General features: G+C 36.5%; 1 protein-coding gene across 3 annotated transcripts in view; it reads right to left on the reverse strand.

Annotated features, from left to right (window-relative positions):
• ANKAR (ankyrin and armadillo repeat containing) overlaps positions 1-18,728 on the reverse strand; it is a 96,733-nt gene that overhangs the window by 74,565 nt on the left and 3,440 nt on the right. For all 3 annotated transcript variants that reach the window (XR_004233068.1, XM_031960320.1, XM_031960321.1), the window contains exons 4-7: positions 17,874-18,498; positions 8,803-9,240; positions 2,121-2,284; positions 352-452 (exon numbers count right to left, since the gene is read on the reverse strand). Coding sequence is in view for 2 of the 3 variants with exons in the window: in XM_031960320.1 (XP_031816180.1) it covers positions 352-452; positions 2,121-2,284; positions 8,803-9,240; positions 17,874-18,498 (1,328 nt within the window). In the remaining variant the exon portion in view is untranslated. The remainder of the gene's footprint in view (positions 1-351; positions 453-2,120; positions 2,285-8,802; positions 9,241-17,873; positions 18,499-18,728) is intronic.

Below are 18,728 nucleotides of genomic sequence, written 5' to 3' on the forward strand. Positions count from 1 at the left end.
CTTGAACAATATGTATGTGGTTAAGCTGTTGCCTTTTGATACCATTTTGGTTCAGGAATATTACTGGGCTTATTTTAACACTGAGACCTAACTACTAGAGAAAGGAAATCTTTTTGAGCTCCTGGAAGATGACATGCTTCTAAATATGCCAAACTTTGAAAAACTTATTTTTCCAGGAATGTTACCTCTCTTGTTACATACAGTTTCTACATTATCCCTCTGAAGTGCCATTTTAACCTTGTATAATGCTGTTATCTCAGCACCATTTTCTAAATCCCCCATCATTCTATTGCTTTGTGTGGAAATAGAGCAATCAGTGACTATGAGGAATATATTTCGAATATTGCTTACCTTTTTCCATTATATTCCATGACTGGTATGGGGTAGAATTCTTTGTATCCTAAATCTGAAAATGATTGGGAAGCATAATCTTGCAATTTTTCATATATCTCCTAAAAGATAAGAGTTGCTATGTTACTAAATACACATCTTCAAACCTACAGAAACAAATCTTCCAAGACTTCTTTTTAGTAACAATTTTGAAAACATTTTCAAATGACTAAAGCATTGTCAAAGTTACACAACATTTCGCCTCACAAGTAGATGACAATATTTATTTAGTGTGTGGGGGGAGAATAAAAGGATAAAAAAATACATTGAAAAGAAGAAAGAATAATCCTATAAATATAACTGACAGTTGCCATTTCAATTAAAAAAATATTTAACCCTGAGGCAGATAGGTAGCAAAGTGGATAGAGCATCAGCCCTGAAGTCAGGAGGACCTGAGTTCAAATTTGACCTTAGACATTTAACACCACCTAGCTGTGTGACCCTGGGCAAGTCACTTAATCCCGAATTGCCTCAGGAAAAAAAAATAGCCCTAAAGCAGTTTTATTTACAAGTTACAGTAAGAATCCTGAAGTGGCTAACTTAGTTGTTATCCCTAGTATCCATGGAATGAATTTCTTATAAATTTATAACATAAGAAGGAAGTTCAATTTTTTAAAATCTCCAGCATAATAAAATTGATATAAAGAACACACAGTAGAAAGAATATCTCCATTACATTAAAATATACATTATTCATAGCTATTTTCATTTTTATTAGAGGATCACAAAGTTGTTTAATATCTCCTATTTTCTTACCTTTCACACATTTTTTTAAAACATTTACTGTGGTTTCATTAACCCAACCAAAGAACTTTGATGATGAATGTCTGTTAAATTTTTTTCAGACTTTCTAAAAAAAGTAATTATGTAGATTGAGCAAAGTTATGTTTAAATTAATATGATTATCTTTTTGGTTTTGTTATAATTCCAATCACAACTGAGTTAGCATACAGACTACCTTATTTGGATTCTATTATCTCAGTCCTTATATGCTTTATGAGGAATTAAGAAACTGAAAAAAGCAACTGGTCCATTTTAACTCAGAAGAAATCTGTGCATGAGATGACATGCAATGATCACATTCAAAAGTTGGATCTTCAGAACAGAAGATACCAAATAAATGGTACAATCATGGATGATATTATCTCCCCCCAAAAAAGGAAATTAAAAGAATGTAACTGTTGACTTATGTACTTTCTCATCTTTATAAAACATAATCTACACACATATTAAGACAATCTTTGATGAAAATATGAAAACAGTACAGATATGTTTCGATGAATAATATATTTTATAACCAGCCTCATTGTCACAGTTAGTAAATTGATTGAAAAATATGGAAATATAAGATTCCACTAGTTAATTTTTTTTAAACATTTGATTCAGTATTGCAAACTAGCTCTAAAGGCTCCCTCCAACATCATGTCTCCCATGTATATGTATATACAGAGTCATATGATATTGATCTTAGGAGATTGTTACTATATACTAGAATAATGTTCAAGTTTTGGGCATTAAATAAATTATGTATTATGCAAAATTCCATGCCATGGACATATGTGTACAGTTATAAGCGATACAATTACAGATCAGTGAGGAAATAATCTTATAGTATTAAAAGTTTCTGTTTCCATAGCACAACCCCTTTCTGTCTGACGTAGAAAGAACAAAGCTGAACAAATTATGAGCATGGCCTTATACTATATCAGGAAAAGCAAATCTTAATAAACCTGAAAGGCTTCTGTAATGTCCTCAACTGGAGGTGTTCCAATATCAAATTCAACTCCTCCATGGAGATGGAAATATTGATTCGCTGCATAATGAAAATGCTGGCACTTAAAATTTGCTCCACAAATAAATGGTGGTAATTCACGTTCTGTCTTGACTTTGTCATCTTCAAAAGCAAAAACACAATTTAAAAAGAAAACATATATTTTTGAAGGTTCAGAATGGGAGAGGATCAGATTTTTCTTCTCAGGTATAAAAAAGACACTAATACTTCTTATCCAAAAGCCATTTCTGGAGGGATTTTGCTGATTTTTACCACTTTTCTGTCTTTTGAAAAACCTTACATGTGAATACAATGTATATGAAGCACCCACCAAATAGGGTTGCTGTGAACCCTATGAAGTGAACATAAATAATGTGGCTATTTTCAGTACTCTCAAATCATTTTTTTTTAAAAGGTTGAAGAACAAATCATTTACTGGGAATATGAATTCATCATATGTCAGTATGGATCACCTAGTTACAGTGCATCCAAAGACCCTCATTCTGAAAATGTTTCCCTGAACCAGCCCATCCAGGCCTATTTTACCTTCTTCTTTAGTTTAAAATTTTGATTAAGGGATTAAATAGCCAAATAGGAATTCTTTCTCCACAAAACCAGAGGAAAAGTATACTTATCCACTGGGAATTATCCCAGTCTCTCTATGTCACTAAGCTTCAAGTAGGAATGATAGAATTTATGTATTTCCCATAAAAGAAGTTATTTCTCACCATTCATCACCGTCTCTATCCATTCAAATCATTAATTTCTAATGATCCTTGTTGTAATGACTCCTATATCTCTTTTCATTTCCCACTTTTAAGGCTCAAGTTCATGTCATTTCATATCTGAACTACTGCAATAATATTCTGTCTAATTTAATCTAACTTCATTTCTGCCTGAACAATAGCCACTATATTTTCTCACATGTTTTCTGAAACTTCTAATGACTGACCTAAATTCAAATCCCACATCACCCACTTACTAGAAATGTCACTCTGAGCAAGTCATTGAACCTCTTATGGGTAAAATGGAGCTAATAATAGCACCTAATCTCCATAGTAATGGGAATCAAATGAGAAAACACATTTATGGCATTTTGCAAACCTTAAAGTGCTATATAAATGCTAGCAATTATAGACTATTATTATTAATTCATTATGCCATATTTTATATCTTCATAGAACTTTTTAGGTAGTCTTATATAGTCTTAATTCACCATTAACTCTTGAAGTCAGGGAATGTTTATGATGATAAAAATTAATGTTTACATAATACTTTAAGATTCATAAGTGTTTTACATATATTATCTTAAACTCCACATAAAAACCCTGTGAGCCTGACATTACAAGTAGTAATAATATGTTATATTTAGCCCTTGTTTTTTTCTTACAGATGAGGGAAATAATGCTCAGGGAGTTTAAAAGTGATTTGTGCATGGCAAGCTAGTAAAGGCTGGAGGTCAGACTTGAACTCTAGTCTTCCTGTTTCTATGTCCAGCACTCTTTTACTATAACATGTGACTGACATACTTTCTTTGCATCCCTCAGTATATCCAAATATAATACATTGCACATACTCAGCAGTTAATAAGTATTTGTGATAAACTGATCAGTAAGTATGGTTGTACATTGGTAACATTCAACTTAATGTTTATTAATAACTTGCTACATGCAAATCTATTATATTAGACAGTATGTGATATTGGTTATTATGCTTCACACACAAAGGGGATCAAAATAATATCACTATGGCGGGGTCAGTGAACAGTCCAACTGTGGCTGATCAGACTGATACAAACTCAGTAGCTTCTATTACAGATTAGATGCAAAAACCCCATATGAACATTTGGGATGGAGATGCCTCTAAATTTATCAACTGCCTGGTTCTTTTTGAGTTACTGCATTCTGCTTTGCTTATAGTATTTATCCCTTTCTTTGATGCAGACACACCATTCTGGACATGCATCACTGTGCCGGTATCTTTCATGTCCACAATCGATTCCAAATTTCTTGAGAATATCTTTGTTTCTCTTCTTCTGGGAGTCTCTGTAAAGACAGACTTTTAGGCATTCCAACAATGTGGCCAAGCCACTGCAGTTGCTCTCTCTACAGCAGAGTTTGAATGCTTGGCAGGTCAGCTTAAGAATGGGCCTCAATCAGGACCAGGAGATCATTATATACTTCAACAACAATACTAGATGATGACCAGTTCTGATGGATCAGGCCATCCTCAGCAACGAGATCAACCAAATCATTTCTAATGGAGCAGTAATGAACTGAACTAGCTATACCCAGAAAAAGAACTCTGGGAGATGACTAAAAACCATTACATTGAATTCCCAATCCCTATATTTATGCACACTTCCTTCACAAGCTAATTGTACAATAATTCAGTCTGATTCTTTTTGTACAGCAAAATAATGTTTTGGTCATGCATACTTATTGTGTATCTAAGTTATATTTTAATATATTTAACATCTACTGGTCATCCTGCCATTTAGGGGAGGGGGTGGGGGGGTAAGAGGTGAAAAATTGGAACAAGAGGTTTGGCAATTGTTAATGCTGTAAAGTTACCCATGTATATATCCTGTAAATAAAAGGCTATTAAATTAAAAAAAAAAAAAAAAAAAAAAAAAAGAATGGGCCTCAATATCCGTAGTTTACTTTGCCAAGTGATCTTCAGAATCTCCCCAAGATAATTCAAATTGAAGTAGTTCAGTTTCCCGTGATGGTGCTGGTACAGATTTCACAGGCATTCAGCAATGAGGTCAGAAAATGACTCTGGCCTTTCAGTTTGGTGGGCAACTATTACCTCTTCTCTCCCACACTTTCCTTTAGAGCCTCCCAAACACTGAACTTGCTCTGTCAATATGTGTGTCAACCTTATGTGTATTTTCCTGGAAAGCATGCTGCCAAGGCCAGTGAACTTGCCCAAAGCATTAAAAATTTCTTCATTTGCTATAATTGATAGTTCCAAATACAACGTGGTGCTGGCTAGCACAAGGGGCAGTGAATCAATTCATCCTCTGTTGCATCTCAGACTCAGAAGAAGCTGCACTGAATGTACAATCATTTGCAAAGGAAAGGTCATGTACCAATTCTCCCTCTATTCTAGTCTTGGCTTATGGCCTCTTTAAGTTAAATAATGTGATGACATCCATTGGCGACTAAGAAAGCTCAAAAGCATTCCATTATCCAGAATCTGTGCAAACATGCCATCATGGAATTGGTATACAGTATGGAAAAACTTCTCTGGGTAACCAGTTTTTGTCATGATCTTCTATGAGCCTAACTGCATCAAAAAAAAAAAAAAAAAGTGGCCTTGGTCAGATTGACAAATGTTGTACACAAACCTCTGTTCTGCCCCTGCCATTTCTCCTGGAGTTGTTGGGCAGCAAACACCATGCTGAATGTTTCTTGACTTTTTCTGAAGCCACACGGACTCTCAGGTAGATGACCATCTTCTAGGTGAAGGACAGTTTCTTTGCCGGCAATGACCAAGAGACTCTCCCATGATTATCATAGGACAACCTACTTCTTTTCCTTTATAAAGATGGAAAATGGAGGCATCCTTTAACTCCTAGGGGATAATCTCCTCTTTCCATATAACCTGGAAGATTTTAGTCAGCTTTTCTATGAGCAGTGGACTTCCTGCTTTGTAGATCTTTGCTGGAATGGAATCAGCACTGGGCATTTTGCAACACAAGAGGTATTTAAAACCTCATCTTCAGTTGGAAGTTTGACTAGAGAAGGATTAACTTCAAATTTAGGTATATAATTGTTAAGGACCATGCCTGGGTGAAAGGGCAGGTCAATTCTCTGAGAACCTCTGCAGCTACGGATTGTGACAATTGAGGGAGTTGCGGGGCAACCTTTGCTGACACAGGTGTTGCTTGTGGACTTGGGAATGAGATAAATTGGAGGCAAAGGGAAGAAAAGAGAAGTCAGAGAACAACAACTGCCTCTCAGTCTCCTTGTATCATCATCACCATCATCATCATCCGCTCACAAGAAGAGATAATAATTGCAGGTACTGGTGTCTGGATTCTAGAAACCACAAGAGCAGCAGATAACATATAATCAATGGTTTCCGCATTGATTGATGACAATCATGTCCTTATTATTGATCATTATACTTCCATTTGTGCTGAATAGTTGATATGTACCATAGGTCTTTGATCCATAGATAGTCTTCAGGGTATCATAGAAGCACTTGTTTGTTACTATCAGCATAAAACTAAATTTCATCTGTCTTCTTACTGAGCCAAGAATCCTGCATTTCTCTACGCTTTGCTTGCATTTTACTTTTAATAGCATTAAGTGCTGCTTTCTTAGAAACAGATGAACTATCCTGTTCATTTTTTGTTTGGCAGCTTCTTAATTTCCCCATTTTCTTTTTTCTTTTTCTGAGGCAATCAGGGTTAAGTGACTTGCCCAGGATCACACTGAGATGCATTTGAACTCTGGTCCTCCTGACTTCAGGGCTGGTTCTCTATCCACTGAGCCACCTAGCTGTCCCTCCCCATCATTTTCATGAAAGTAATCTTGATGTTGTGGGTGTTCTGGTCCAGATGTTTAAATGCAGTGCTGTATACCAAGTCTCTGAAAGTTGCCCGTTTCTTTTTCTGTTCCACTGTTGCTGACTCTGTGTGTCTGTGTGTGTGTGTGTGTGGTGTCATGTTTCCCTCCAAGTTAGCAATAAACTGTTCCAAATTGGAGAAGCACATTATTCTGTCTTCAGGTAGTCATCTTGCCTTGGGGCTGATGCTTTTCTTGGATGTGGATGTTTAGCTTGGAGAGGCTAAATCTTTGCTCTCTGTGCCACACATGGCCTTTGCCATTCTTATATACTGTCTGTCTCTTTATCTTACGATAGTCTTATATAGTCTATTAAATGCCAAAGTTTGCTTCAAGAATGCATCCACCATTTATTGCATTTAGATAAATGGAAGACAGTATTGGTGATGAGAAAGTCATGAGAAGTTTCTAGTAGTAACAGACAGTTGCTTTTGCTGTTTTCCATTCTATTCCTCCTTGCCATTTCCAATAGTCTCTTCTCCTCTGATTTTGCCAGTCCTCATACTATTGTGTGTTCACAATCCTGACATCAGAGAATAATGCCATGACAAATAAGTGAATTGGATTTTAGTGAGGGAGGGCTGTGCAAAGTCACCACTAATTTGTTGCCACTTTTGGTCTTTGAGATGGAAAATAGAATTGGGGATATGCTCTATTTCTAATTTTAGCTCTTTCTGTTTTCTTACTACTCCATATCTATTATGGACATTCAGGTGGGATTGAAAAAACTCTTAAGATAAATAACTACTGTGTTTGGAGATGGTGAAGAAAACCTACCTGGATGGCATTGAGGTTTCCAGTTAGACAATCATGGGAAATGATATTTAGAGATTTAAATAGAATTGCTGAAAGTCTTAAACACCAGTTTGGCAAACTGGTATGTACAAGGTAAGAAGAGTCAGGACCAAGGGGCAACAAAATTATAAGAAGCACCTTTAATGAGGAATGATTATTTACAAAGCGATTTGCAATGTAGAATGCAAGGTAAAATTTGTAAACTTTCACCCCTGAATCTTTTGCCTTTATTTTAATCTTCTGCAGACAAATAAGATTTTATCATGTAACAAGTTTTTCTCACAATTTCCATCTCCTTTGCTATTTTTTTATTTTGAGGGAGCTGAGGGCAAATGGATGAGGATAAAGGGGGAAGGGTGGCATCAGTAAGACCCAAATTCAAATCCAACCTCAGACACTTAATAACTGTGAAAGCTGGGCAAGTTAATTAACCTCTGTCTCAGTAGCTTCAATATAAAATGGGCAAAATAATAGGACCTACCTCCCAGGGTTGTCATGAGGATCAACTGGGATAATATTTAAAAAGTATAGCGCAGTGCCTGGCATATTGGTGATACTTTAAACTTATTCCCTCTCCTTGCCCCACTTATGGTCTTTTGTCCCTTTACTTCTTTTCCCCTTCTGTTCTTTTGCCAAGTTCCCATCCCAAGCTTCAGGCAGCAACTGAAGGAGAAGAGATGGGAAGTAGGCATTCAAGGTAGGAAGAGACAGTTAAAATAAAGATACTATAGAGGAAAACTATTTTCATTTTCTTAGTCTCACTACAAACTTTATCCCAATGGACCTAATTTTCCAGTGAGGATACATCAATTGCTATAAGAAGCCAGGTCACTAATTTTTTTTTTAACTTCTTTCTTTCTATGTTATAGAATGCTAGCCTTTGCACTCGGGGAATCAGTGAATTAATAATAAACATTTATTAGGATCAGAGGTGAGAGTCAGAAGGGAAAACATCTATCAGGAAGAACAGGCATTTTTGCATGATTATCTTGCTTCCCTTCATGTGGAAGCATCTCTAGACAAGGCTCCAGTGAGAAAGAATGATGGAATTACCTACCACTCCCAAGTAAAATATGAAATCCCTTTAAATAGTATAAACTGATTTTCTTCCTTCTTTCCTATCTTTTACTTCCTGCCTGACTATATATCTCAATATGCTAGCATTTGGGACATATTCTTAGAGCCCACACTTAGAAAGAACTACAAATCCCAAACCTGAAAAAAGATATGATTTTTTTTAAGTGAGAAAAAAAAAATTGGCCTTCTTACCTGAAAATGATGGAAGCAGGGTACTTAAGTTTGGAACTTTCATCTTCTTTTTTAAGCTAAGCAAGAATGGAATCATAAAGCATATTAATTTTAGATATGCCATATTTTGCCGCATTTCAGTTTTCTTCTCAAAATGTTTTTCTATAAGTTTTTTATGAAGAGCTAATCGTTGCTGAATTCTCTGATAGGTACAAATATCAAGATACTCTTCGGTATGTCTTATTGCATTAGTAAACCAATGGGCTGTTTCAAATAGGAAGACATTTTCATATTGCTGAACTAGTGTGTTGCTAAATGTCAGCTTTAGTTTTATATTTTCAACATATTTCATAAATACTGATTTTTCTTCAGGGCTATTAGGATCATAGGTTGGGTCTTCATTCATATCTTCATCATATATTCCATCATAATCTGGATCCGTTGTGAGATCAACGAGACCTTCAGAGCAAAAAAAGGAAATTTTCACAGTGAAAAATTCATATTTTATGCCATTTCCCCCAAACTGATAAACATCTTTTGTAGAGTAAAACTGTTATCTGTCAATTAAATCCTAAAAATATACCTTCCAGAAGCTTACTTTTTAAGATTGTTATTTTTTTTATGTAGATCTCCATTGGCACTGAAAGACAAGATAAAAGACAAAAAGTGCAGATTAAGGCAATTCTAGAGCTTGCCAGCTTCATCAAAATTGTTTCTAAAAATAGATGAAAGTGTTTATGTAGGCCTGCCAGGAGGCAAACAATGAAATGTTTGTATTCCTTTTAGAGACTATTATTGTTATGGCTTTTGAGCCGAAGTAAATATAAGCAGTAAGTAGAAAATTTTCTATCTGGGGCAAAAACATTTGAGGATGGGAGTGGTAATCTTGGAGGCAGGATGAGCAGATGGCCCTCTTCCTGTGGACTGGAGGCAGCAGATATTTGGAAAGAGATCAGAAGCATTAAGACCCTCAAAGGCTGGCAGTCCCTGGCCAGGAGCCAGACTACTTCCTCTCCCAGCACTCCCCTATCCCAGTTTGGCTGTGAGAGCAATTATGTCATGGTGATGAGGTTTAGGTTTTGGGGCTCCCTTCTGTCAGGGAACCAAATGATGAATTAGGGAACCAAAATGAGATTAGGGTCCCTGGTGGTCAGGGAGTTAAATGATGGGGTCTAGTAGCAGGTTCGAGGTTCAGAGAACCAAATGGAGAGGTTTCGCTCCCCTGCACCCCCTTGGAATTTGGCACAAGGATAGGGAGTTTGTCCTTGAAAGAGTTTTAGAGTTTTGGGGTCCCTTCTTCAATGGAGTGTTGATAAAGTTCGGCTGAGGACCCCAAATGAGTTTCATGGGTTGTTGTCACAGAAGTTTCCACCCCCACAGAAGAAATGTTTCCCTTTTTACTAAGATGTAGGAACAACTGATGTGATCTGCACTCTGGTATATTAGAATACTTTTGTCAAAAATGCCACCATTTCCATGAATGTTACCTCAAGACAAGGACTCTCTTCTTTTTCCTTGAGAGAAGGAGATATCTATATCTATATCTTTATAATTTCTATATATAATCTCTCTATGTGTGTGTGTGTGTGTGTGTGTGTGTGTGTGTGTGTGTGTATGAGACCTTTGAGCAAATTCTGGGGCAGGGTCTGTAGTGGTTTGGGGGAGAGCTCCCACCACTAATGCAGTGACTTCCTAAGAGCATCTTTGTCCTTCAGATGAACTGCTTGCCTTTTAGTGGAACAGATCCTTATCCTAAAGGAAAATTACTATACTTATTCCTTCCCCTTAAGGGAAATTATTAGCTCATCCCAATGAATTTGTACCCAGAGCTAGGATAATAGTTGTTTGAACACTAATAAGAAGAAACCAAGTGCTTATTGCAGTTAGGATTTTCTCTAGGACTACTTCTTCCATTTCCCCTAAAGCATTATATGTGTTTGGTCACTAGCCTGCACACACTGGCATATTTTCTTGTCAGGGGAGTGGGTTGGGAAATATATAGCTTGCCCACTTCAATATCACTCACTAACAATTCAGTAGAACCCTTCAACGACTCTTTTTGATAAACCCAAATCTGACATTTGTTGTCTTCAAATACAAGATTCCTGACAGTGAAATTGCAACTCTACACATCAGAACATAAATTTAAAAAACAACTTCTAATACTTACTATTCATTACACTGCAATGGGTCCTGTCAAGAGAATAATTAGAAGGGAATGCAAACTCCATTACTGCAGAAGGTTAACAAGGATATGAATGTCTGGGCAGGCTATAGAGGCTTATAAATACTCTCTTCACTGAAGGAAGGTTGGGTAGTACAAATTCAGTAGGATAAACAACTTCCACAAGAGAAAAACAGCCTGAAAATCCATTACAAGGCCAGAAACTGTCCACTTGGCAACAAATGATCTCAATTATTCATATGACAACAAAGCCCCATATTTGAGTCATGATGGGGGGGGAGAGATTTTTGACAAGATACCTCCCGGATAATTCAACATTCAGGGGGATCGGGATAGGATCTGGGATTTCACTGGCATAGGCCACTCCCAGATGACAAGACTCTCTTTAACTAGACGAATGATTATATAGAATGGCTCTTTTGTGGAGAAGCCATTTATTTCCATTCAATTATCATCCCAAGGATATAGTGAAGTTTTTTTTTTTTTAAAGAAACATTTTTGTTTGTTTTGTTTTAAAGAAATTAGTTTACATCACTACAAATTAGTGTCTAAGGAATGCATACCATTAGAATGATTCAATTTAGAAAATCATCTATAGATTTCCCAAGGTGGAACTCAGAACACAGTGCTCACTAGGGGGAGCTGATATCTTTCTTTCTGGAAGTATAAACACTACCTCATTTGAAATTTAGAAATTCTGCCTTTTAATCTAAAACATAAAACTGAAGAACTGCTCGAGTTCTAATATTATACATTCCTTAGGCATCGATTTGTAGAAACTAGCTCCTTTTTTTTTTAAAGCTCTTTCATTGTCTCAGAATGATGAATGAATGGAAACATCTCTTTTCCATGAAGAAGACCTTCTGTATAGGAAGGACTTCTGTATAGTCATTCCTCTTGTTAAAGGGAATCTCCTCCTCTAGTGTAATGCTGGAGAAATTGAGGCAAAATAGAGATTAGAGAATTTTAATATTTTATTAGAGAGCTCAGATCAATTGGCTGGATTGGACTTGCCTCTCAAAGAATCCAGCAACGAGTAAAGAATTCCAGGGATTCTTATAGGGCTCCAGTGATCAGTGGAATAAAGTAGGGTGAGGATGAGCTCTAGTGAGAGGGAATTTCCAGGAACGGACCATAATTCAGTTCTGACAGGTTGGGGGTGAGGACCATAAATTCTGATAATTTAGGAGAACGTAGGAGCCAGGATGTCTAAAATAGAAGATATGCTTATCTATCTCTAAAAAAACCTATCTACAATTTATGGCTCTATGGAATGCTAATGGTCAGGGGTCCCAGCCCTAATTTATATCAGTTCTAATGGTCAGGAAAGGGGCTTGCCATTGAGGCAGAACAATTCAGGGAAAATGAAATAGAACAATTTAGGGAAACTGAGACAGAACAATTAAAGGAAACAGTGACATAACACTAGGAGTGCCCTGTACTGGTGAAAACCCAGATCCAATCCCTATCTCCCTAAATACTGAATTGACCTGTCCCAATGAAACAGTCCTTGAACCAACTATATATACTCAGTATATCACATTGATTCTGCCAGTGTCAGTCTAAAAATAGGGTGAGAATTTATGGGAACTCTTCAATTGTAGCCAGAGCTTCAGTCCCTTGGCTAGATACAAATATGTTCTAAGGAAACTGGCAGAAAGACATTTTTTTTTGCTGAAGCTGAGACACAGGTTCATCACAATTTCCCAGTGAGCCTAAAGACATGGTACAGCTCCCCTGTACACTCCTGAAGAAATAATATTATATCAGCAGTCGTTTTCATAGTAGCAGTGTCTCTATATAAAATAAGTTGCAACTGGGAAACTACTCTAATAGATGAAGCTCCTCAAGTCAGGTTTATGGTACTCTATGGGTCAACATGCCCTCCAAATAATAGCTCATCAGACTCTCCCATTAAAAAAAAAAAAAAGCAGAGGCCTTGATTTAAAGAAAAGACATTTAATGAAATAGCATTGTAAGACTTGCAATAGAACATTCTCCTCTCCTTCCTTTCTACTCAAACCAGGGACATTATCTCTCATACTGATAAGGATCTTTAGTAGAAAAATGATCATGTAGGGATCACACATGAGGGATCTGTATGTGAGGAATACAGAAGGAAGACAAATTTATACCTGCCTCACACTGCAAGATCACTGATATTTTCTGGTTCTGTCATTGCTCTCACTGGCCCTACCAATGAGTGAGCCGTTTCAACTAGAAATCTTGTTGAATTTGGGGTCATGACATCTTTGTTGTCCATGTTGTTCTGTTGATACCCTAGTCTCGGTTGAATGTAATTATTGATATGTGTTTTAACTGTGCTGCCTTGTAGACATGTCCTCCTCCTTAGGAGGAATAGACCCATGGATACAACCTGTTTATTTGTCTTGGACCAAACTCTGGGGGAAATTATTTATGTGACAAAATGGCATAAATTGAACAAAGGACACAAATCTCAAGGCAGTGCAAAACATATAGCATTACATGTCAGTTGCTTTAGGTGACCCAATAGATCACATTCAGAAACATGCAACTTTGCGCCATGCAGTAGTGTTGTGGTATAGCTCCAAGAGGAAGATGTAGCAATAGCCCTAAGGCCACCTGGTCTAGGGAGTGCTGTAGTTCCACAAACAAAGCTGGCTGTCAGATAACAATCTGTTGGTCAATAATAACAAAGTTTCTGAAACAATAATGAATTGCTTATCAGACTACTCCTCAATTCTACTTCTAAGCCATAAAATTAGCATATCAGTGACATGAATCATCTGATCTTTCTAACTTTTTCCTGTAAGTGTATCTTCTTGCTCCTGGTTCTTTGCTAACTTCTTTTGGGACTTAGTCCCCTGTTAGCAGCAACAATGAATCTTTGCCCCTTAATTTGGAGATAAGCTGAGTTTGTGAATTACCTGAAACACTGACCTAGGAATTCTAACGTCATTGCTGGTGTCTTATGTCTCAACAGTAGTACAAGCGATACATTGCAGAAAAGCACAAAAACTAATAATGCTTGAACAGCAATATATGTCAAACACGTAAATTATATGTAATACATAATAGTACATATCAATTACTACATTACCTATCCTATAATAATCAGCCTCATTCAGCTGCATGAGTACTTCCAGCTCTCCTAAAGTATCATATGGGGGAGTGGTCACAAGTTTAACAGTCAATACACTGCTAAAACTTGTGAAGAGTTTGTCTTTATCTATTAACTGCCAGTTTACAGTCCTAATCCAGAGATAATTTCTGTCTCTAGACTCCTTAAATGCAAGGAGGCTAAGAGTAGCCTTTCCTTTTTTTCCCTCTGTGTTTGCTAGAAACTAGAACTGGGTCACAGTGGGTTTCTTCTATTATAACTGACTTTAGGAAGCCGATATAGTATATAAGAAGGAAAATGAATAAGGTGACCACGTTGTTCACCTTCAAAAGCATTTCTCCCAGAATGACTTTACAATGATAAATAAAACATTTAGAGCATCTTATTTTGAGCCATCTGGCATTGGATTCTTAGCTACTTCCCAGAGATTCACAACAATCACAAAGTGAAGGAAGCAATAATTATTCTGATCATACTGAACAGTAGTTGTTCAAGTGAACAGCTACTGGAAAAGCTCAGAGAAAGCTGCATAGAGAAAGCCTCACACAAATGATATATCCCCTCCATGCTTAAAAGATTATTAACTAAGGAGGGTTGTATGTGTATTGGAACAATTTTTAGAATTCTTACTGATTTGAGTTCTTATTAAGTATTTTATTCTCTTTAAAATCATGGAATTGTATGCTATAGGGACATCCTGGCCAGTGTTTTAGCTTCAGTAGTTTGTAGTAACAAAAGAGCACCTCCTCATTCTTAGCCTATGAAGTAAAACCTAATAGACATATATGAAATCACTCAATGTCACAGCTGCAAAAAAGCCTTAGAGATTATCTATTCTTATCAACTCATGTTATAGATAACAAAACTGAGGTCCAAGGTCACGGAATAAATCAGTAATAAAAATCGAATTAGAACCTAAATCTTCTGATTTCTGGTCAAAATTTTAAAAAAAACTATTTTTACGGAAGAATGTATTATTTAATTTGTTTTTCAAAATAGCTTCTGTGTGTAGCATAATAATTTCTATTGATTTTTAGAGACCAAAAATGAAGGGAAAAAAAGAGGCTAGATTACAAACATTTTATAAGTCCATTTTCTCAATTACATAGATAATTCTATTGACAATTGTTTTTCTCTCCTACTGGATTTGCCATGCAATAAATAACTTTAACTTTCAATGTTGTCAGTAGAGATAAAGGAATAGTAAATGGATTAATGGTATCCATTAATGTTTTTTAAAATGGCTCCTTATCAAAAGATAAAGATAAAAAAGATAAAAGTTTACAAAATGCTTTCTGATTTGGGTCTCTTGACATGGCCTATCAACTACTCTAGGGATTATTATCCCTTTTTTTACAAACAAGGAACTTGAGGCTCAGAAAGGTTGTAACTGGACTAAGGTGACATAGTACCAGAGGTAGAATTTAAGCTCTAATTCCTATTCCTGAATATAAATTCATCTATCTGATAACATTACATACATCTATATAGTTATTTAGGAAGCCAAGTAAACAGAAGTCTCACATCCCACCCACTCCCAATGCCCTCCACTCCCACCTCCAATCCCCTTGCAGTTGGTCTCTAATTGTACAGGTTGCTTCTAAGGAAGAAGGCTAGGACCAGAACCTGAAATGGGAAGGTAATGGAGCTTTGATTAGGCAAAGCCTATGACTGGACAGAGAGAATAAGAACTGAATAATTTCTTGTAGGGGGTGAGGAAGGGCACAATGGAGCCACACATATTCTTGCTGGATTCTTCAAGACCTATGGAGGCTAATAGAATCTAAGCTTGTAGAATCTTGTAGTTACTAGAGCCATGCATAAAGTGGAGCTAGCACCATGTGAAGGAAAAAGGAGAAGATTCTACCTGTATCCTGTGGGAGGGGAGAAGTTATGCAGAGAGGACACCCAGAGACAGAGACTGACAAAGGACAGAGACAGAGAGATAGGATGGAGAGAGAATTTTATTTGAGAGATAAACAGTCCTTGAGTTCATCTGATACTTCTTTCCTTTGAAATAAAGTTCCCTTTAGTTGCTTAAATGTTGCCAGAGAAAGATAAGGGCAGTAATATGACATGGAAGGGTGAAGAAAAGGACTGCATAGCAGTGTGTTGTATGTTATAAGACAAAGACTGCTTCTCTGGAAGGGAAGGTCCATCATTGTTCCCCTGAACCAAGCCAAATTTAAACAACCTACCTAAATTCATTGAAGTGAAAATTAAAGAGCTGTTTTATACCCTGGTTCTGTTTCTTCCCCTGTAATTGATGTAGTTAGACAAGATGGTTTCTAAGGCTCTTTCCAGATCTATCGGTAAGATAGTTTATAATATTTGGACATCTGATTCCATCTCAATTATGCCTCATTTTCTGTTACCATTTGAGTGATCTTTTTCTGTGACCCTACATGGATAGGTCATCTCCCCTCTTGGGAGTGGGGGAGAAGGCTCAGCTTCCTCTATTGAAAATTATGTTTACTTAGATTCCCATTGTTCCCCATCCTGCTTGTCAATCAGTGTTGAGGAAGGTGCTACCTAATCCCCTGATACTGGCTACCTAGTTCCCAGATATTGGTCACTTATCTGTGACCTTTGTACCCTACCTGCAAACTATCCCATCCTTGCTACTTTGGGGAGGAATTGAGATGCAAGGACCCAAACTCTGCTGAGGTAGAAATATCTGCATTGTCTTAAAGTTACCTATAAAACACTGGCCCCAACTTGAAGCCATCATTGATATCTTCACTGATCAGCCCAAATATGTGTTGCTATTTGATGTACCTATAATAAACTTTGAATTCTCTTTGTCATGAATTTTGCCTTGTTATTCTGGGTGAAAAACCCAAATGAAGAGTTTTTATTTTAACACATCCACTATAAAAATCAAGGAACTGAATTGTACTGAACAAGTGATCCTTGAGTTTCTTTTCAGATCTAACATAATATTTTAAGGATTGTTTTTATTTTGTTAGATTTTGATAAGAGTGGGGAAGATGGTGATTTTAAGTCCTTTTTCCCTTTTCTCCATAAATGTGTTTGTTATATGGGATACCAGGCCATTTCTATTTTCTTCGTTCCTCTTCCCCATCACTTTATGAATGGCAAGTATGAATAACTGACCTAGATAATCAGAATTTAGTTATGAGTAACAGATAATTTAAACAGAAAGTTAGGGCAGCTAGATGTGCAATGGATAGAGCACTAGCCCTGAAGTTGGGAAGACCTGAGTTTAAATCTGGTCTCAGTCACACCACTTCCTAGCTCTGTGACCCTGGCCAAGTCACTTAACCCCAAATGCCTCAGCAAAAAAAAAAATAATAATAATAATAATAAATAATAATAATAATAATAATAAATAGGAAGTTACTATATGTCCTGAATTCCTGAAATGGGCAGAAGCAGCCTCCCCATCAGTGACCTCCCTCCACAGGGTAGTATCCATCACTTCCTCCCCACCTCTAGAGATGCCTCTAGTATCACTTGCCTTGGAGTAATTTATAGTACTTGCCCCACTTGCATAAATTCCTAGTTATAAGCTCTGGCTCACAGTAAAAATCTTTGACCAAAATGCAGACATATTAAGAATAGTTCACGAATAGTTATGCTGATAAATGGATCATTATTTTTATGGCTGTGTATAAGAATCAGTCTTATAAAACCTCAAGCTTTTTCAAACTTTTTAACTTTTGTGTATGGGGGAGATTAAGTTCCATCTGCTTTAAGATTTAAGATTTAAGTTCCATCAAATGATCTAGAATGATTTCAAATATAACTGAAATGAATGATTTGAAAAGAGTATATGCTTACCTGCTGCATTAAACTCTGCAAAGATATCTTTATCTGTTTGAGGCTTCCCTTCACCATCAACATCCATAAGGGAGCGCCACATTTCAGAGAACCTCATCCTTTTTTCTTTTGACATATATATTCCATGCCAGAGTGCTTTTATCATGTAGTCAACATTAATTAGAATTTGTCCAATTCGAGTATCAAAATAAGCTGGAGGCAGCTGGCAGAATGAGCTTTGATCATAATTAATTTCTAAACTGATGGAAGGAATTTGATTCAAACAATAAATTCCAACAGAGAGCTCTCTTATGATCTGATGAACTTCCCGATAATCCAGGTTTGCATTTGGATCCACTGGTGCCAGCAGGATTGCAGTGGAGAAGCCAACATTTTTCAATTGACTTATAAGTCCATCAGGAAGTTCTGTGTGTGAGCGAGTATCCTCTTTTCCAGAGAGCCAGCTGACAAGTGCTGTAGCAAGTAATTCTTGAATCTCACTCCGGTCAAATTTTTCAAAAAAGGCACTGGCGTTCCTCTTAACTGCCAAATTGGCCAGATAGGTGCTTTCATCTGATTGGTCAAATCTTACTAATCCTTTTTTTGGATACCTTAACATTTTCTGAAAAGTTTCTTTTTGAAGTTCCTAGAATTAGAAACAAACAACCAGCCACCACCACAAAAGTGAGATAGTTCAGCATTGTCATGTATCTGGGTTTCATAAGAAATAAATACAAAATCTATTATGCAAGTAATCATTCCATTTTTATAAAATTACTTTTTAATGATGAATTATCATTTGAGAAAATTTCAGTGAAACAAGTATAAGGGATAGCTCAAACATGTAATTAATAGTAATTAAAGGCAGTGTGACAA

The sequence above is a fragment of the Sarcophilus harrisii genome, chromosome 3 (assembly GCF_902635505.1).
Source record: "Sarcophilus harrisii chromosome 3, mSarHar1.11, whole genome shotgun sequence".
NCBI lineage: Eukaryota > Metazoa > Chordata > Mammalia > Dasyuromorphia > Dasyuridae > Sarcophilus > Sarcophilus harrisii.